The sequence below is a fragment of the Aotus nancymaae genome, unplaced genomic scaffold (assembly GCF_030222135.1).
Source record: "Aotus nancymaae isolate 86718 unplaced genomic scaffold, 86718_ANA_hifiasm-v0.15.2.pri h1tg000048l, whole genome shotgun sequence".
Classification (NCBI taxonomy): Eukaryota; Metazoa; Chordata; class Mammalia; order Primates; family Aotidae; genus Aotus; species Aotus nancymaae.
Window position 1 is genome coordinate 4,932,860 of NW_026988462.1, and position 21,745 is coordinate 4,954,604.

At 39.8% G+C, this 21,745-nt stretch overlaps 1 protein-coding gene across 2 annotated transcripts in view; it reads left to right on the forward strand.

Annotated features, from left to right (window-relative positions):
- Positions 1-21,745, forward strand: part of UGGT2 (UDP-glucose glycoprotein glucosyltransferase 2) — a 246,456-nt gene that overhangs the window by 63,439 nt on the left and 161,272 nt on the right. For both annotated transcript variants that reach the window (XM_012458621.2, XM_012458622.2), the window contains exon 10: positions 1,718-1,778. In XM_012458621.2, the coding sequence (XP_012314044.1) occupies positions 1,718-1,778 (61 nt within the window). The remainder of the gene's footprint in view (positions 1-1,717; positions 1,779-21,745) is intronic.

Here is a 21,745-nt window from a genome sequence, read left to right on the forward strand (position 1 = left end):
TGAGAGGAATTGGAGAGCAGTCTTCTCTCTCAGCATACCTTCTTAAGCATAGAATGATTGCTCTGCCTTTTATTGTCTCAAACACTATTTTGTACATTTGTTCATAGTAAAAATTACAGAATCTTCAATATATGAATTCTTTAATTTTGAAAGTAAATAAATAGTACATGGTTGGCCACAAGATACCAAGAATCTTTTTGTGGTATCTTGAAATAGAGGAGTTTGTCCCCTTATATACAGATTAAGAATGAATATATTGATATGCCTCTTTCAGTCAACTTTAATTTCAACAGTCAAGAATTTGAGAAGTCAGCATTTATATAATAAAACATGAAATATATATGAGTGTGTATAAATGTCATATATGTTTAGCCATAATGCTTTTAATTAATGGTGGTTATGAAAATTATTAGATCAAATACAAATAAAGTAAAATAACTTTAATCTTGATCAGCCAGTTGTTTAGCTCTATTGATGTTAAGTCAGCCTAATTGTTGAGAGGTTCTGATAAAAAACTCTGCTGTTAATCTGATTAGGAAAAATTTATAAAATATGCTAACATTGCTTAATGGATAAATAGTAGGCTTGAGCATATCTCCAAAATCATTTGGTAGATAATCTGTAAATGTTTGTTGAAATGAAATATTTGCTAAATAAATGAAAAATTTGTATTACCACATTTTTAATTGTAATTTCTGTTAATGCCAAATTTTACAAAATAATACATATTTACTGTGTGCTGTTTAAGGTACCATTTTCTACTTGAGTTTTCCTTAAAGCAGAACTTTTCATTAACAATCTTTTAATTTTTTAATTCTGTTTCTAAAATTGACAGATATATAACTAGCCATGTTTAGGAATTATCAAGTTGAATACAGTCCATGGCAACTGTATTTTAAACATTTCTGCTGTCTTTAAATTATAAGTGAATTATAAACTCTTCAAGAGTGAATAGGCTGGGTGCAGTGGCTCACACCTATAATTTCATCACTTTGGGAGGTTGAGGTGGGAGGATCACTTGAGGCCAGGAGTTTTAGACCAACCTGGGCAACATAGCAAGACTCCATCTCTAGAAAAAAAAATTAAAAATTAACTGGGTATAGTCGTGTGTACCTCTAGTCCTAGCTCCTTGGGAGGCTGAGGTGGGAGAATCACCTGAGCCCAGGAATCCAACGCTACAGTGAGCTGTGATCATGCTACTACAGTCCTGCCTAGGTAATAGAGTGAGACTCTGTCTCTAAAAACTTTTTTTTAAATAAAAAGTTGAAAAAAAATTGAAAGAGTAGGTAATGTAAAGCCATCATTTCAGTTTTTAGAAGTTTCTACTCTGGTAAGATCCCTGGTTAACTAATATTCTTCATGTACATACATTCATGTACATATACATTGGTAATTTCATACAAAAATTTCTCTATTGGACAAAACAACACAAAATAGCTTTCTCAATCAAGTGTTTTCAAAAAATAAGTAGTAAATGATGACAGTCCATACTGTATACGGTTAGTACACATGAAATTTTGGGAGCCTCCATTCCACTTGAACCAAATACTCTTGTCAAATGAAAGCTAAATCGGGCCATATGGAAATGTACACTTTTCAGTCCTGAAGCATTTGGAGTTTTGAGCTTCTTATCCAAAGTGTTAGATTACATTGAATTATATAGCTCAGTTCTAAACATTTAATGAAGGATCAATTATATTAGTATTCATTTTTCCAGATCTCTAACCAGAATTGCTGTAAATCAACATATGAGAGAAGAAATACAGGAAAATCAAAAGGTTTGTTTGAATTTTTTATTTTTTTAAATTTACCCAACTAGTATCATTGTTTCTGACTTTGGATCTTCAATTTTCATATTTTTGATTATTAAAGCAGTCTGGGTTCTTCCATTTTTATATTGTCAGCTATGCGAGCATTTAGTCTGTGATTCTAGCCAGTCTTTACTGACCTGTCTTCTACTTATTTTATAATGTATTTCAGAATTTCTGCACAGGTAGTATGGTTTTCTTCATAGGATAAAGAATAAAGGCTGTGAGTTAATTATTCCATTTATTTTAATTAGTTTTGCTTAAAAGCTGTGAAGACCGTGTCAGTGTTAGACCGTTGGAACATTACCAGAATCCTGTAGCCGATAGAACACAATTGATCACTGGTTTGACAAGTGGTCTCTTAAATTATCTATAGACCCCAAATGATTCTAGTTGTGGTAGTACTTGTAAAGTGCTTACACCACTGCATGACTTTATTACATAGGACTGGTTTGGCTTTAAGTAATATCATGCCAGACTTGCAAGGCCCTAAACAGGAGTTCATTTTTCTCACTTCTTAACTGTTTCAAAAGCCAAAAGAGGCAGTAAGGATAGTACCAACCACATTCATCCTCACTATGCCTTCTTGGAACATTTTAGCATACTGGTTTCTATCTCATTGGTGAGGATTTTGCCATGTGGCCACTTTAGGCTGCAAGGGAAGCTAGAAAAACTAGTGTTTACTTTTCTAGTAATGAAAACAAGCAAAAGAGAAGTGGGCTAGGTATGGTGTTAACTTAGCCATCCAGCAGTGACCATCATACTGAGACAGAGTGAGCTATCAACAAATGTTGGCTTTTGTGATGATGACAGCTACAATGATGATAATGAAGAAAAGATGCATAGTTTATTGGAGAACAGGTGTTAGGAACCACAGCACATCATTCCTACCTGAGACATTTTTTGCCTCATTGACCACCTTACAAATTCCTGTGTATCCTTCAAAATGGATTAGTGGTATTAGGTCCTTTCTAAGATGTTCCTAATTGCTCTTACCATTTTTCATGCAGAATGGATTGTTTTCTTATGACAAACAAAGGAGTGGGTTTAGGAGTGGAGGCTTAATAGACAAAAGAAAGAGAAAGGAGAACATCTCTGAGAGAGAGAAGAGAGCGAGGCACCTGAATGGGAATTCGGACTGGCTACAGAAGTGTACTGGATTTTACAAACAGACTTGAGGAGATGGTGTCTGATTTACATAAGGCCCACAAATTGGTTGGACCAGGTGTGATGTTTTACATAATGCATGGAGAATGCTGGCCACCCCCACTCTATTATGCAGATAGACTTTCCACTTGGCTGCTGCTATATTGTCTGCTTCTTACTGTTCATGTGGGCTGGAAGGAAGGGAAGATGGAGCTGCCGTTTTCAACAGGCCTAGTCCCAGGTAGCCTTTTCCTACTGGCACAGTGCTGGCATTTACCCGTGCAAGCTTCTAGTTTGCTTGCCTATGTTTGCAGCTCTCTTTTACAGGCTGCTCGTTGTTAGAACAGAAAATGATTTGGGGAGTGCTTTTCATTAAAGGAAAACCTTACTAAGGACTCACTATCTGCCTAAATAATTTCTTAACTGCTATATCAGAACCATGCTGGCAACGTGGCTGTGGCAGCTTAGTGAGGGCCACTATGGCCACTGCTGCTATCACCTTTTCTACCTCTTAGCCATTTGGAATTAGCAGTGAAAGAGTTTTAAAATGAGCTTTGATTGCAGAGCAAGAAATCTTGAACTTAGTAAATGAAATAATCATGACACTGCAGATAGTTTTTTTGATCACCTACTTCTTCCAGAGCACACTGATAAGAGAAAGACAAGGATGATAATGTCTTTTTTTTTTTTTTTTGCCGTAAAAGTCAATCACCTAGCTTTATTACCACATTTCTAGATCGAAAATTTAAGGATACATTTGTCTCAAAGGATCATACAAAGTATTAAGTCCATGCAAAAGTTTAGGAAGTTTAAAACTGCAAGGAAGGGCAGCAATCTTAAAAGCACATTTTTTTTTGAGACAGAGTCTCACTTTGTCACACAGGCTAGAGTGCAATGGCGCAATGGCGCAATCTCGGCTCACTGCAACCTCCGCCTCCCAGGTTCAAGGGATTCTCGTGCCTCGGCCTCTCTAGGAGCTGGGATTACTGGCACCTGTCACCATGCCTGGCTAATTTTTATAATTTTAAGAGAGATATTAAAAATATCACCATGTTGGCCAGGCTGGTCTCAAATTCCTGACCTCAAGTGATCTGCCCACCTCGGCCTCCTAGTATTGGGATTACAGGCATGAGCCACCACACCTGGCACTTTTTTAACTATTCAAGAATATTAAATATTTTTTTCTTCCTTTCCAATCTGCATGCCTTTTCTTTCCTTTTCTTGTCCCATTGCTAGGCCTTCCAGTGACGAGAAGGTGTCTTTGCCTTATTTCCAATTGTAAAGAGAAACTATTCAGTCTTTTACCATTAGTATCCTGTTAGCTATAGGACTTTTTTTTTTTTTATTGCATTTTAGGTTTTGGGGTACATGTGAAAAACCTGCAAGGTTGTTGCATAGGTGCATACGTGGCAGTGTGATTTGCTGCCTCCCTCCCCTTCACCTATATCTGGCATTTCTCCCCATGCTATCCCTCCCCAACTCCCCACCCCCCCACAGTCCCCCCAACTCCCCCCAACAGACCCCCGTGTATAGTGCTCCCCTCCCTGTGTCCATGTGTTCTTGTTCAACACCCGCCTATGAGTGAGAACATGTGGTGGTTGATTTTGTGTTCTTGTGTCAGTTTGCTGAGAATGTTGGTTTCCAGGTTCATCCATGTCCCTACGAAGGACGCGAACTCCTCGTGTTTTATGGCTGCATAATATTCCATGGTTTATATGTGCCACATTTTTCCTGTCTAGTCTATCATTGATGGGCATTTGGGTTGGTTCCAGGACTTTGCTATTGTAAACTGTGCTGCAATGAACATTCGTGTGCATGTGTCCTTATAGTAGAACGATTTATAATCCTTTGGATATATGCCCAGTAATGGGATTGCTGGGTCAAATGGAATTTCTATTTCTAGGTCCTTGAGGAATCGCCACACTGTTTTCCACAGTGGTTGAACTAATTTACACTCCCACCAACAGTGTAAAAGTGTTCCTATTTCTCCACATCCTCTCCAGCATCTGTTGTCTCCAGTTTTTTTAATGATCACCATTCTAACTGGCGTGAGATGGTATCTCAATGTAGTTTTGATTTGCATTTCTCTAATGACCAGTGATGATGAGCATTTTTTCATATGCCTGTTGGCCTCATGTATGTCTTCTTTTGTAAAGTATCTGTTCATATCCTTTGCCCATTTTTGAATGGGCTTGTTTGTTTTTTTCTTGTATATCTTTTTTAGCTTATTGTAAATTCTGGATATCAGCCCTTTGTCAGATGGGTAGGCTGCAAAAATTTTTTCCCCTTCTGTTGGTTGCCGATTCACTCTATTGACTGTTTCTTTCACCGTGCAGAAGCTGTGGAGTTTGATTAGGTCCCATTTGTCTATTTTGGCTTTTGTTGCCAATGCTTTTGGTGTTTTGGTCATAAAGTCCTTGCCTACGCCTATGCCCTGAATGGTTTTGCTTAGGTTTCCTTCTAGTATTTTTATGGTGTTAGGTCTTATGTTTAAGTCTTTAATCCATCTGGAGTCAATTTTAGTGTAAGGTGTCAGGAAGGGGTCGAATTTCTGCTTTCTGCATATGGCTAGCCAGTTTTCCCAACACCACTTATTGAACAGGGAATCCTTTCCCCATTGCTTGTTTTTATCAGGTTTGTCAAAGATCGGGTGGTTGTAGATATGTTGTGTCGCCTCCGAGGCCTCTGTTCTGTTCCATTGATCTATATCTCTGTTTTGGTACCAGTACCATGCTGTTTTGATTACTGTAGCCTTGTAGTAGAGTTTGATGTCCGGTAGTGTGATGCCTCCTGCTTTGTTCTTTTTGCTTAGAATTGACTTGGCTATGCTGGCTCTCTTTTGGTTCCATATGAAGTTTAAGGTGGTTTTTTCCAGTTCTGTGAAGAAGGTCATTGGTAGCTTGATGGGGATAGCGTTGAATCTGTAAATTACTTTGGGCAGTATGGCCATTTTCACGATATTAATTCTTCCTAACCATGAACATGGAATGTTTCTCCATCTGTTTGTGTCCTCTCTTATTTCGTTGAGCAGTGGTTTGTAGTTCTCCTTGAAGAGGTCCTTTACGTTCCTTGTTAGTTGTATTCCTAGGTATTTTATTCTCTTTGTAGCAATTGTAAATGGCAGTTCGTTCTTGATTTGGCTCTCTTTAAGTCTGTTATTGGTGTATAGGAATGCTTGTGATTTTTGCACATTGTTTTTGTATCCTGAGACTTTGCTGAAGTTGCTTATCAGTTTCAGGAGATTTTGGGCTGAGATGAGGGGGTCTTCTAGATATACAATCATGTCGTCTGCAAATAGAGACAATTTGACTTCCTCCTTTCCTAATTGAATACCCTTTATTTCTTTTTCTTGTCTGATTGCTCTGGCTAGAACTTCCAGTACTATATTGAATAGGAGTGGTGAGAGAGGGCAACGTTGTCTAGTGCCAGATTTCAAAGGGAATGCTTCCAGTTTTTGCCCATTCAGTATGATATTGACTGTCGGTTTGTCATAAATAGCTTTTATTATTTTGAGGTACGTTCCGTCGATACCTAGTTTATTGAGAGTTTTTAGCATGAAGGGCCGTTGAATTTTGTCAAAGGCCTTCTCTGCATCAATTGAGATAATCATGTGGTTTTTGTCTTTGGTTCTGTTTATGTGGTGAATTACATTTATAGACTTGCGTATATTAAACCAGCCTTGCATCCCCGGGATGAATCCTACTTGATCATGGTGGATAAGCTTTTTGATGTGCTGTTGCAATCGGCTTGCCTGTATTTTATTGAAGATTTTTGCATCTATGTTCATCATGGATATTGGCCTGTAGTTTTCTTTTCTTGTTGAGTCTCTGCCGGGTTTTGGTATCAGGACGATGTTGGTCTCATAAAATGATTTGGGAAGGATTCCTTCTTTTTGGATTATTTGGAATAGTTTCAGTAGGAATGGTATCAGTTCCTCTTTATATGTCTGGTAGAATTCGGCTGTGAACCCACCTGGACCTGGGGTTTTTTTGGGTGGTAGGCTCTTAATTGCTGCCTCGACTTCAGACCTTGTTATTGGTCTATTCAGGGTTTCGACTTCTTCCTGGTTTAGGCTTGGGAGGGTGCAAGTGTCCAGGAATTTATCCATTTCTTCCAGGTTTTCTAGTTTATGTGCATAGAATCTCTGATGATGGTTTGAATTTCTGTGCAATCTGTGGTGATATCCCCTTTATCATTTTTTATTGCATCTTTTGGTTGTTCTCTCTTTTCTTTTTTATTAGTCTGGCTAGTGGTCTGTCTATTTTGTTGATCTTTTCAAAAAACCAGCTCCTGGATTTATTGATATTTTGAAGGGTTTTTCATGTCTCTATCTCCTTCAATTCTGCTTTGATCTTAGTTATTTCTTGTCTTCTGCTAGGTTTTGAGTTTTTTTGATCTTGCTCCTCTAACTCTTTCAGTTTTGATGATAGGGTGTCAATTTTAGATCTCTCCTTTTTTCTCATGTGGGCACTAATTGCTATATATTTTCCTCTAGAAACTGCTTTAAATGTGTCCCAGAGATTCTGGTATGTGGTGTCTTCGTTCTGGTTGGTTTCGAAGAATGTCTTTATTTCTGCCTTCATTTCAGTGTTTATCCAGTCAACATTCAGGAGAAAGTTGTTCAATTTCCATGAGGCTGTGCGGTTCTGGGTTGGCTTCTGAATTCTGAGTTCTAACTTGATTGCACTGTGGTCTGAGAGACTGTTATGGTTTCTGTTCTTTTGCATTTGCTGAGGAGTGATTTACTTCCAATTATGTGGTCAATTTTAGAGTAGGTGTGATGTGGTGCTGAGAAGAATGTATATTCTGTGGATTTGGGGTGGAGAGTTCTGTAGATGTCTATTAGGTTTGCTTGTTGCAGGGCTGAGTTCAAGTCCTGGATATCCTTGTTAATTTTCTGTCTCGTTGATCTGTCTAATACTGACAATGGTGTGTTGAAGTCTCCCACTATTATTGTGTGGGAGTCTAGGTCTCTTTGTAAGTCTTTAAGAACTTGCCTTATGTATCTGGGTGCTCCTATATTAGGTGCATATATATTTAGGATTGTTAGCTCTTCTTGTTGCATTGATCCTTTTACCATTATGTAATGTCCTTCTTTGTCTCTTTTGATCTTTGTTGCTTTAAACTCTTATTTTATCAGAGATGAGAATTGCCACTCCTGCTTTTTTTAGCTCTCCATTTGCTTGGTAAATCTTCGTCCATCCCTTTATTTTGAGCCTTTGTGTATCCTTGCATGTGAGGTGGGTTTCCTGGATACAGCACACTGATGGGTTTTGGCTTTTTATCCAATTTGCCAATCTGTGTCTTTTGATTGGGGCATTTAGTCCATTTACATTTAGGGTTAATATTGTTATGTGTGAATTTGATCCTGTCATTTTGATGCTAGCTGGCTGTTTTTCCCATTGGTTGATGCAGATTCTTCATTGTGTTGATGCTCTTTACCATTTAGTGCGTTTTTGGAGTGGCTGGTACTGGTTGTTCTTTTCTATGTGTAGTGCCTCCTTCAGGAGCTCTTGTAAAGCCGGTCTGGTGGTGATGAAATCTTTGAGTACTTGTTTGTTCACAAAGGATTTTATTTTTCCTTCACTTATGAAGCTTAGTTTGGCTGGATATGAAATTCTGGGTTGAAAGTTCTTTTCTTTAAGGATGTTGAATATCGGCCCCCACTCCCTTCTGGCCTGTAGGGTTTCTGCTGAGATCTGCTGTAAGTCTGATGGGCTTCCCTTTGTGGGTAACCCGACCTTTCTCTCTGGCTGCCCTTAGTATTTTCTCCTTCATTTCAACCCTGTTGAATCTGATGATTATGTGCCTTGGGGTTGCTCTTCTAGAGGAATACCTTTGTGGTGTTCTCTGTATTTCCTGGACTTGAATATTGGCCTGCCTTGCTAGGTTGGGGAAGTTTTCCTGGATAATATCCTGAAGAGTATTTTCCAGCTTGGACGTATTCTCTTCGTCACATTCAGGTACACCTATCAAACGTAGATTAGGTCTTTTCACATAGTCCCATATTTCTTGTTGACTCTGTTCATTTCTTTTTACCCTGTTTTCTCTAATCTTGCCTTCTCGTTTTATTTCATTGAGTTGATCTTCGACCTCTGATATCCTTTCTTCTGCTTGGTCAATTCGGCTGTTGAAACTTGTGCATGCTTCACGAAGTTCTCGTGTTGTGTTTTTCAGCTCCATCAATTCGCTCATATTCCTCTCTAAGTTGTCCATTCTCGTTAACATTTCGTCAAGTCTTTTTTCAAGGTTCTTAGTTTCTTTGCATTGGGTTAGAACATGTTCTTTTAGCTCACAGAAGTTTCTTATTATCCACTTTCTGAAAGCTGATTCTGTCATTTCATCACACTCATTCTCCATCCAGTCTTGTTCCCTTGCTGGTGAGGAGTGTGCTCCCTTGTAGGAGGAGAAGTGTTCCTGTTTTGGGTGTTTTCATCCTTTTTGCGCTGGTTTCTTCCCATCTTTGTGGATTTATCCACCTATCGACTTTGTAGTTGCTGTCTTTCTGATTTTGGTAATTTTAAGTCTGCAGTAGCTGAACTCATAAACCCCCTTTTTTTCCCCCCAGGTACCTGGTTCTGTCCCGAGGAGTTAGGACTTTATGATTTTCCGCTGGCTTGCAATTGTTTTCCCTGCCCACAAGGTGGCAGCCTAGTCACACTCAGCCTGCAGAGGCTTCGCTGAGCTGCTGTGGGCTCCGCCCAGGTTCCGTGTGAACTTCCCTGCAGTCCTGTTTATATGGGTGTAGTTAGAACTGGTTCCGCTATGTTGGCCCGCCCCTGTAGTGACGGAGTCTCTGTAGTGGCGGGTTGTCTTGGTTACGGCAAATTGCCCTGGGAACTGCAGGGTGTTTCCCGGTGGGGGTCGCCCCTCCTCCACAGAGCTGGACCGTCCCGGGTTCAGCCGTGTTTCCAGTGGTGACCTCTTTGCCCGGGAATCTCTTGGCTTGACTCCCTGCCTCAGCTCCCCTTGCTGGCCCATTGGGGACCCAATCTCGCTCACTGTGCACAAGGAGCTGCTCCTCCCTGCCCCGGGTGCAGGCCGAGCATCCTCGCCAGTCCAACCAGCGGCGCTGGCAACCTGTGGGGCTCTTCCACCTGTGAATCTCCTGGTCTGTGGGCAGTAAAAATCCGCTGCCCTGTGAGCCGCTGCATCAGCCAAAGCAGCCAAAGCAGCGGCTCTGAAATTCGTGGCACGCCCTTGCTTGGGAGTCTCCTGGCTTGGATCCCTGCTTCAGCTCCCCTTGCTGGCTCTGAGGGGACTCAGTCGCTCTCACTCTGTACAACAAGCCGCTGCTCCCTGCCCCAGGGCCCGAGCGGCCTCGCCGCTCAAACCAGCGGCGCTGGTGACCTGTGGGGCCCCTCCTCCTGTGAATCTCCTGGTCTGTGGGCAGTAAAAAATCCATCTGGAAATGCGGCGTCCACTCACCCTCTGCGCCTTCTCTCGGAGCTGCAATCCCGACTTCCTCCTAGTCGGCCATCTTTGATCGATGCGATAATGTCTTTCATGTAACTAATCTAGGGTAACTGTATTTAGACTAGTCCATGTTACCCGCTAGCCCATGGGATGTGGGAGGAAAAATTTAAACTGGAATTCCAACCCTGGGGAAGAGGGGAGTTAATGATGAGAAGGTAAAAAAACATCTTGGACCATTCATTGCAATTGCATTCCACGTGGATTGGACACAAGAAAGCCCTGGAAGTATGTTACTGTTATAGCATCTCATCCATACAAACCAAAAAGTACATTTCCTGCAAAACATGTAAAGGAAATGTTCACCGAAAAAAGAAATAATAGTGGTCTTTTTTTTTCTTCTCATGCTGCAGTTTATTTAAATGCCAGGTCAATTGCTGTGGTGTAAATTACACTTTTAAGGATTTACTTAAGAAATTTGAAATGTTTTCCTTTGGGTTTGGGACTAAACTGAAACAAAAGTGTCTTAAGCATAATTGTTCTCACTCCTGGGGTACTGCAGAGCTTCTGGCTTTACTTAAGGAGATAAAGAGGACAGGACCTTCAAGCAGAGGAGATAAGAAACCATTAACAACAACAACAACAATAAGCCTGTAATCTCAGTAATCCCGGCACTATGGGAGGCCAAGGCGGGCAGATCACCTGACCAACATGGAGAAACTCTGTCTCTACTAAAAATAGAAAATTAGCCGGGCGTGTTGGCGCATCCCTGTAATCCCAGCTACTCTGGAGGCTGAGGCAGGAGAATCACTTGAACCCGGGAGGCGGAGGTTGCGGTGCGCTGAGCGCCACGATCGTGGCATTGCACTCCAGCCTAGGCAACAAGAGTGAAACTCCATCGCAAAAGAAAAACGAAACATCCTGCCCCCAAATATAGAAGGAAACAGGAAGAATCTTGATTCCAAAGCAACAGGTAGCTCGGAAAAGCACAGTTGTGGATGCTGGACTGCTCCGTCTTCCCACTAGAGGGTGCCAAGGCTTTAGTTGAAAACCAAGCCAAACCCAAACCATCTCCTTTGATTAGTTTGTTTGTTTTAATTTCAATAGGTTTTTTTGAGGAACAGTTTACGTCAATAAGTTATTTAGTGGTGTTCTGAGATTTTGGTGCATCCATCACCTAGACAGTGTACCTTGTACCCAATATGTAGTCTTTGATCCCTTGCCACCCCTAGCCTTTCCTCCTGAGTCCCCAAAGTCCAGAGTATCATTCTTATGCCTTTGCATCCTCATAGCTTAACTCCCACATATAAGTGAGAACATACGATGTTTGGTTTCCCATTCCTGAGTTACTTCACTTTGAATAATAGTCTTCAGTTCCATCCATGTTGTGCAAATGCCATTATTTCATTCCTTTTTATGGCTGAGTAGTATTCCATGGTATATACATACCACATTTTCTTTATCCACTCATTGACTGATGGGCATTTGGGCTGATTCTATATTTTTGTAATTGCATATTATTCTGCTAGAAACGTGTGTGCAAGTATCTTTTTCATATAATGACTTCTTTTTTTTCTGGGCAGATACCTAGTAGTGGATTGCTGGATCAAATGATATATCTACTTTGAGGAATCTCCACACTGTTTTTCATAGAGGTTGTACTACTTTACATTGTCACCGGCAGTGTAAATGTGTTCCCTTTTCACCACATCCACGCCAACATCTATTTTTTGATTTTTTTTTATTATAGCCATTGTTGCAGGACTGAGGTGGTATTGCATTGTGGTTTTGATTTGCACTTCCCTGCTAATTAGTGATGTTGAGCCTTTTTCCATATGCTTCTTGGCCATTTGTATATCTTCTTTTGAGAATTGTCTATTCATGGCCTTAGTCCACTTTTTGATGGGATTGTTTGTGTTTTTTTCTTGCTAATTTGAGTTCTTTTTAGATTCTGGGTATTAGTCCTTTTTTGGATGTATAGATTATGAAGATTTTCTCCCACTCTGTGGGTTGCCTGTTAACTCTGTTGATTATTCCTTTTGCTGTGCTTTTTAGTTAAATTAGGATCTTTCAATATATAATAACATAATCTTTCCTCACTCATAATAAGGGAAATATCGATCAGAATTAAACTGAGAAGGATTTCAAAAAGCAGAGCATTCTGTGAGCAAGTCTGTCTTTTTTTTTTTTTCCAGGAGAGACCAGGGGAAACAAGAATACACACACACACACACACACACACACACAACACACACACGCATATATACACACCTATACCTATTCTAGTTTTTGCATGAAGAAATACTAGAGGATGAAAGAGAAACTTTGGGGGAAAATTTTGCCTATAAGGGCCAGGGATGAAATAGGGTGAAGGGTGCCAGGATTAGCATAATTATTCTGGTGTAGTTCTTTATATAGTTTTTTACTTGGGACTCAGGCAAAGTATGACTATGCTTAAGTTGTGTAAGTGAATTTGAGTTTGGTTTTATTTAGGAGACAACTGCTTTGACTCCAAAGTACAGCAAATTTCCCTTGGAAGTTCATTATTGTTGTTCATTTGCTGTGAGTGGCCAGAATCTGCTTTTTATGACTCTAAATTGTCAACCTAACATACTTCTTTTGTTGTTTACTGCAAGAACTGTTAAATTATAATCCATGACATTTTTTTATTTGCTTGAAAATAAAATAAGTATATGGTCAGGTAAGTTTTTCTGATTCAGCAGTGTGGAACAAATCATTTGAATTACATAATTGCTTAATGAACCAAATACAGATACTTGAAATAACCAAAATGCAGATATTCAAATAAAGGATTGCATCTTACCCAAATAAAAGTTCATGTTGCTTCTTTTTTTTTTTTTTTCACTTTGGTTTCCTTTATTATGTTGCTTCTAATTTCCAACTAATTACTTTGCATAAAAATGTTACAGAGTTCTGGAGAAATTAACTAGATTAGAACATAGTCTCCAAAACTACATCTGTAAACCATATTTTTTAGAGTCTTATTTTGTCTTATTCCTTATTCTGAAAATTACAACCTTTGCATTAAGATTTATATCTGATTTGACTTCAAATTTTAATTGTAAAGAATGAAACTAGACTCTCATCTCTCACCATACACAAAAACCAAATCAATATGTGTTAAAGACTCATACGTAAGACCTGAAACTACTAGAAGAAAACATGGGGGAAATGCTTCAAGACATTGGTCTATGCAAAGATTTCTTGAGTAAGACCTGAAAAGCACAGGCAACCAAAGCAATTTGGACAAATGGGATCATATCAAGATAAAAATGTTCTGCACAGAGAAGGAAACAGTCAACAAAGTGAAGAGAAAATCTACAGAAAGGGCTAGCGTATTTTCAGACCATTCAACTGTCAAGAAATTAATAACCTGAATATATAAGGAGCTCAAACAACAGCAAAACAATGAACAATCTAATTTTAAAATGGGCAAAAGATCTGAATAGACATTTCTCAAAAGAAGGCATGCAGATGGCCAAAAGTGACCCTCATCATCACTAATCATAAGGGAAATGCAAATCAAAACAACGAGATAGTGTCTCACCCGTTAAAATGCCTTTTTTCCTTTTTTGTAAGTTCTTTTTTTAATTTTAATTTTAATTTAAGTTCTGGGATACATATGCAGAATGTGCAGGTTTGTTACATAGGTATGCATGTGCCATGGTGGTTTTTTGCTCCTGTCAACCCATTATCTAGGTTTTGAGCCCCACATTGCATTAGGTATTTGCCCTAATGGTCTCCCTACCCTTGCCCCTGTCCCCCAACAGACCCCAGTGTGTGAGGCTCCCCTCCCTGTGTCCATGTGTTCCCATTGTTCAACACCCGCCTATGAGTGAGAACATGCAGTGTTTGATTTTCTGTTCTTGTGTCAGTTTGCTGAGAATGATGGTTTCCAACTTCATTCATGTCCCCACAAAGGACATAAACTCGTTGTTTATGGCTGCATAGTATTCCATGGTGTATATGTGCCACATTTTCCCTGTCCAGTCTATCATGGGTGGGCATTTGGGTTGGTTCCAGGTCTTTGCTATTGTAAACAGTGCCTCAGTGAATATTCCTGTGCGTGTGTCTTTATAATAGAACGAATTATAATCTTTTGGATATATACCCAGTAATGGGATTGCTGGGTCAAATGGAATTTCTATTTCTAGGTCCTTGAGGAAGCGCCACATTGTCTTCCACAATGGTTGAACTAATTTACACTACTACCAACAGTGGGAGTGTTTCTGTTTCTCCACATCCTCTCCAGCATTTGTTGTCTCTAGAATTTTTAATGATCGCCATTCTAACTGGCGTGAGATGGTATCTCAATGTGCTTTTAATTTGCATTTCTGTAATGACCAGTGATGATGAGCATTTTTTCATATGTTTGTTGGCCTCATAAATGTCTTCTTTTGAAAAGTGTCTGTTCGTATCCTTTGCCCACTTTCGAATGGGTTTGTTTGTTTCTTGTAAATCTGTTTTAGTTCTTTGTAGATTCTGGATATCAGCCCTTTGTCAGATGGGTAGATTGCAGAAAATTTTCACATTCTGTTGGTTGCCTGCTCACTCTAATGATTGTTTCTTTTGCTGTGCAAAAGCTCTAGAGTTTAATTAGATCCCATTTGTCTATTTTGGCTTTTGTTGCCAATGCTTTTGGTGGTTTAGTCATGAAGTCTTTGCCTATGCCTATGTCCTGAATGGTTTTGCCTAGGTTTCCTTCTAGTATTTTTATGGTGTTAGGTCTAATGTTTCAGTCTTTAATCCATCTGGAGTTAATTTTAGTGTAAGCTGTCAGGAAGGGGTCCAGTTTTTGCTTTCTGCACATGGCTAGCCAGTTTTCCCAACACCATTTATTAAACAGGGAATCCTTTTCCCATTGCTTGTTTTTGTCAGGTTTGTCAAAGATCAGATGGTTGTAGATGTGTGGCGTTGCCTCCAAGTCCTGTGTTCTGTTCCATTGGTCTATATCTCTGTTTTGGTACCAGTACCATGCTGTTTTGATTACTGTAGCCTTGTAGTGTAGTTTGAAGTCAGGTAGCGTAATGCCTCCAGCTTTGTTCTTTTTGCTTAGAATTGACTTGGCTACGTGGGCTCTCTTTTGGTTCCATATGAAGTTTAAGGTGGTTTTTTCCAGTTCTGTGAAGAGGGTCATAGGTAGCTTGTTGGGGATAGTGTTGAATCTGTAAATTACTTTGGGCAGTATGGCCATTTTCACCATGAGCATGGAATGTTTTTCCATCTGTTTGTGTCCTCTCTTATTTTCTTGAGCAGTGGTTTGTAGTTCTCCTTGAAGAGGTCCTTTACATTCTTTGTTAGTTGTATTCCTAGGTATTTTATTCTCTTTGTAGCAATTGTGAATGACAGTTTGTGCTTAATTTGGCTCTGTTTAAGTCTGTTATTGGTGTATAGGAATGCTTGTGATTTCTGCACATTTCACTTTGTATCCTAAGACTTTGCTGACGTTGCTTATCAGTTTCAGGAGATTTTGGACTGAGACAATGGGATCTTGTACATATACAATCATGTCATCTGCAAATAGTGACAATTTGACTTCCTCCTTTCCTATTTGAATACCCTAATACTTTTTCTTGCCTGATTGTTCTGGCTAGAACTTCCAGTACTATATTGAATAGGAGTGGTGAGAGAGGGCATCCTTGTCTAGTGCCAGATTTCAAAGGGAATGCTTTCAGTTTTTGCCTATTCAGTATGATATTGGCTGTTGGTTTGTTGTAAATAGCTTTTATTATTTTGAGATACGTTCCGTCAATACCTAGTTTATTGAGAGTTTTTAGCATAAAGCGCTGTTGAATTTTGTTGAAGGCCTTCTCTGCATCAATTGAGATAATCATGTGGTTTTTGTCTTTGGTTCTGTTTGTTTGGTAGGTGACATTTACAGACTTGTGTATGTTGAATGGCCTTGCATCCCCGGGATGAAGCCTACTTGATCGTGATAGATAAGCTTTTTGTTGTGCTGTTGCAATTGGTTTGCTAGTATTTTATTGAAGAGTTTTGCATCTATGTTCATCATGGATATTGGCTTGAAGTTTTCTTTTCTTGTTGAGTGTCTGCCGGGTTTTGGTATCAGGATGATGTTGGTCTCATAAAATGATTTGGGAAGGATTCACTCTTTTTGGAATATTTGGAATAGTTTCAGAAGGAGTGGTACCAGCTCCTCTTAGTATGTGTGGTAGAATTCGGATGTGAACCCATCTGAACCTGGGCTTTTTTTGGTTGGTAGACTATTAATTTCTGCTTCAACTTCAGCCCTGGTTATTGATCTCTTCAGGGTTTCGACTTCTTCCTGGTTTAGGCTTGGGAGGGTGCAAGTGTCCAGGAATTTATCCATTTCTTCCAGGTTTACTGGTTTATGTGCATAGAGTTGCTTGTAGTAATCTCTGATGGTAGTTTGTATTTCTGTGGAATCAGTGGTGATATCCCCTTTATTGTTTTTTATTGCATCGATTTGATTCTTCTCTCTTTTCTTTTTTATTAATCTGGCTAGCACTCTATTTTGTTGATCTTTTCAAAAAGCTGGCTCCTGGATTTATTGATTTTTTGAAAGTTTATTTGTATCTCTATCTCTTTCAGTTCTACTTTGATCTTAGTTGTTTCTTGTCTTCTGCTAGGTTTTGAGTTTTTTTGTTCTTGCTCCTCTAGCTCTTTCAATTTTGATGATAGGGTGTCAATTTTAGATCTTTTCTTGCTTCTCATTTGGGCATTTATTGCTATAAATTTTCCTCTAGACACTGCTTTAAATGTGTCCCAGAGATTCTGGTACGTTGTGTCTTCGTTCTTGTTAGTTTTGAAGAACATCTTTATTTCTGCCTTCATTTCATTGTTTATCCAGTCAACATTCAAGAGCCAGTTGTTCAGTTTCCATGAAGTTGTGTGGTTCTGAGTTAGTTTCTGAATTCTGAGTTCTAATTTGATTGCAGTGTGGTCTGAGAGACTGTTTGTTATGATTACCATTCTTTTGCATTTGCTGAGGAGTGATTTACTTCCAATTATGTGGTCAATTTTAGAGTAGGTGTGTTGTGGTGCTGAGAAGAATGTATATTCTGTGGATTTGGGGTGGAGAGTTCTGTAGATGTCTATTAGGTTTGCTTGGTCCAGGTCTGAGTTCAAGTCCTGGATACCCTTGTTAATTTTCTGTCTTGTTGATCTGTCTAATATTGACAATGGGGTGTTAAAGTCTCCCACTATTATTGTGTGGGAGTCTAAGTCTCTTTGTAAGTCATTAAGAACTTGCTTTATGTATCTGGGCGCTCCTGTATTGGGTACATATATATTAGGATCATTCTTGTTGTATTGATCCTTTTACCATTATGTAATTCCTTCTTTGTCTCTTTTGATCTTTGTTGGTTTAAAGTCTATTTTATCAGAGATGAAAATTGCAACTCCTGTTTTTTTTTTTTCTCTCCATTTGCTTGGTAAATCTTCCTCCATCCCTTTATTTTGAGGCTTTGTGTATCCTTGCATGTGAGATGGGTTTCCTGGATACAACACACTGATGGATTTTGGCTTTTTATCCAATTTGCCAGTCTGTGTCTTTTGATTGGCGCTTTTATCCCATTTACATTTAGGGTTAATATTGTTATGTGTGAATTTGATCCTGCCATTTTGATGCTAGCTGGTTGTTTTGCCCATTGGTTGAAGCTTTTTCTTTATTGTGTTGATGGTCTTTACCATTTGGTAAGTTTTTGGAGTGGCTAGTACTGGTTGTTTCTTTCTGTGTTTAGTGCTTCTTCAGGAGCTCTTGTTAGGCAGGCCTAGTGGCGACAAAATCTCTCAGCAGTTGCTTGTTCATAAAGGATTTTATTTCTCCTTCGCTTATGAAGCTTAGTTTGGCTGGATATGAAATTCTAGGGTGAAAGTTATTTTCTTTAAGGATATCGATTATTGGCCCCCCACTCTCTTCTGGCTTGTAGGGTTTCTGCTGATAGATCTGCTGTGAGTGTGATGGGCTTCCCTTTGTGGGTAACCCGACCTTTCTCTCTGACTGCCCTTAGCATTTTCTCCTTCATTTCAACCCTGGTGAATCTGATTATGTGGCTTGGGTTTGCTCTTCTTGAGGAATATCTTTGTGGTGTTCTCTGTTTCCTGTACTAGAATGTTGGTCTGCCTTGCTAGGTTGGGGAATTTCTCTTGGATAACATCCTGAAGAGTGTTTTCCAGCTTGGATTCATTCTCTCCATCACAGTCAGGTATGCCTGTCAAATGTAGATTAGCTCTTTTCACATAATCCCATATTTCTTGGAGGCTTTGTTCATTTCTTTTCACTCTTTTTTCTCTAGTTTTGCTATCTTGTTTTATTTCATTGAGTTGATCTTCAGTCTCTGATTCCTTTATTCTGCTTGGTCGATTCAGCTATTGGAACTTGTGTATGCTTCACAAAGTTCTTGTGTTGTGTTTTTCAGCTCCATCAGGTCATTTATAGTCTTCTCTAAGCTGTTTATTCTCGTTAGCATTTCATCAAACCTTTTTACAACGTTCTTAGTTTCTTTGCATTGGGTTAGAACATGTTCTTTTACCTCAGAGAGGAACCTGGTTCTGTCAATTCATCAGACTCATTCTCCATCCGGATTTGTTCCCTTGCTGGTGAAGAGTTGTGATCCCTTGTAGGAGGAGAGGCATTCTGGTTTTGGGTGTTTTCATCCTTTTTGCGCTGGTTTCTTCTCAACTTTGTGTATTTACCTGTGGTCTTTGTAGTTGGTAACTTTCGGATGGGGTCTCTGAGTGGGTGTCCTTTTTGTTAATGATGAAGTTTTTTCTTTCTGTTTTTTAGTTTTCCTTCTAACAATCAGTCTCTCTGCTGTAGTAATGCTGGAGGTCCACTCCAGACTCTGCTTGCCTGGGGATCACCTGCAGTGGCTGCAGAACAGTAAGGATTTCTGCCAGTTTCTTCTTTTGTTATCTTAGTCCCAGAAGGATACCTGCCAGAAGTCAGCCTGAGCTCTCATTTATTAGGTGTCTCTTTGGATATAGGGGGGTCAGGGAGCTGCTTGAGGAGACAGTCTGACCCTTATAGGAGCTCAGGTGCTGAGCTGTGAGCTCCATTGTTCCATTCAGAGCTGCTGAGCAGATACGTTCAAGTCTGCTGCAGCAGAACTCATAACTGCCTTTTTTCCCAGGTGCTCTGTCCTGGGAAGGTGGGGCTTTATTTATAAGTTCCTGACGTGCTGCTGCCTTTTTTCAGATTTGCCGTGTCCAGCGAGGAGGTAGCCTAGTCACAGTCTGCCAGCAGAGGCATTGCTGAGCTGCCGTGGGCTCTGCCCAGCTGCTTTGTGAACTTCCTTGTGGTTTTGTTTATAGAGGTATAGTTAGAACTGCCTCAGTAATGGTGGTCTGCCTCAGTAATGGCAGACTGCATCTGTAATGGTGGAATGCCTCTGGTAATAGCGGACTGCCTTGGTAGTCGCAGATTGCTTCAGTAGTGGTGGACTGCCTCGGTAGTGGTGGACTGCCTCGGTAATGGTGGATGCCCTTCCCCCCACAGAGCTGGACTGTCCCAGGTCCAGCTGCACTTGCTGTGAAACTCTCAATCCAGAGCATTTCAGATTGCTAGTCTTTGTGAGGGTGGGACCTGCCGAGCCAGAACACCTGGCTCGCTGTTTCAGCCGCCTTTCCTTCAGTTAAATGGGTGGCTCTGTCTCCCAGGTGTTCCAGGCACCAGTTGAAACGGCTGCCCAGATTTGTGTGAGTTTTTGTGTGAAGACCCGCTGCATCAGCTTAAACAGCCGTGCTGGAAACTCGTGGTGCTTTTCAGCCTGAGAATCTCTTTGTTTGTGGGCAGTAACAACTCATTTGGAAATGCGGTGATCACTCACCCTCTGTCTTGTTCTTGCTGGGAACCGCACTTCAGAGCTGTTTCTATTTGGCCATGTTGGATCTGCCAAAACTAAAATTTTAAAGAAATATTTAAATTTCAGCGTGCACATTTCACCTTAGGAACACCCAGACATGTTTATAAACCATTTTACAATTGTAAATCTCAACCAGTCTTCTGAGATCTAATCAATTTCTTTAGCTTCAGGTACTATCTCAGCTCCATTGGTTATTAAAGAGGCATATTAAAATAAGTGGTCCCCTCTTCTTTAAAAAAATGAGCTTATATTTCTTCATTAGGATTTGCATTTGTTTTTGCTCAAGCCTAAGTGTTCTAGTTTAATTTCACTTTAAATACAAAAATCTAAGTTTTTTGGATCATAAATATAGTATGAAATCCAGCCCCAAACCCATATGAAAATAAGCTAGAGGCCATGAATTCATTTGGGAGATGTATTCTTCCTCCACCAAGAACCAAGGTGAGGTAGACAAATTTCTATGCTGTTACTGCAGGGCATTTTGTTTCCTAATTCACCTTTCACCATGAGTGTAGCACTGTATGTGTGCATAAGGATATATTTGATCCTACACCTTGTTCCATGTGGGTCCTGGATTCAAATTTCCTGTTCTTCTAAGATTGGCCCTTCAACACCCAAGTCTTAGGCCATCTAGGAAGCTCTGAATTTCCTCAGGGCAAGGTCTTTAGTGTTTATTTACATCTCTATATTCATATTCCTACTTCCTCTTTGTCCTTAGGTAAATACTTTCTTGAACTCTGAGCCACATTTAGGGGATTTATTCATATTTATTTATTTATTTATTTATCTATTTTTGAGATGGAGTATCACTTCGTTGCCCAGCCTGGAGTGCAGTGGTGCGATCTCAGCTCACTGCAACCTCCACCTCCTGGGTTCAAGTGATTCTCTTGCCTTAGCCTCCTAAGTAGCTGGGACTACAGGCATGCACAAGCATGCCTGGTTAATTTTTCTCTTTGTGGTAGAAACAGGGTTTCATCATGTTAGACGGGCTGGTCTCAAACTCCTGATCTCAAGTGATCCGCCCACCTCAGCCTCTGAAAGTGCTGGGATTACAGGTGTGAGCCCCCATGACCAGCCTCATTATTAACATTTTAATGTAGTGTTTTTGTGCTTTCTTTTAGTAAGTGAATTTTAGGATCTTTGGTTTATCATATTGCTAGAAATTGAATTCTTACCCCTCACTTAAGAAAGGCCACTTTAAATTACACACTGAAATACACACTAATTTGTCAGGACTTAAGGCTAACCCTCTGGGGCAGAGCAAAGAGAAGAATTTGTAAGTACCAATCTCTAATAGACAAACCTCTTCCCTCTCACACTGTTTCAGCAAGCAGATTCACTGAGTTTAGTCTGTTACCTGTTTTCTGAGCATTATTGTTCAAGGCACTGTGCCTGACATAAACAGTCTTGAGGGATTTAGCAATTTAGTATGGATCTGTGTGCTTGGTGTACTTTCCCCTTATAATTGAGATGCACTAAAATGAATGAATGAGGTACTGGAGAAAGCTT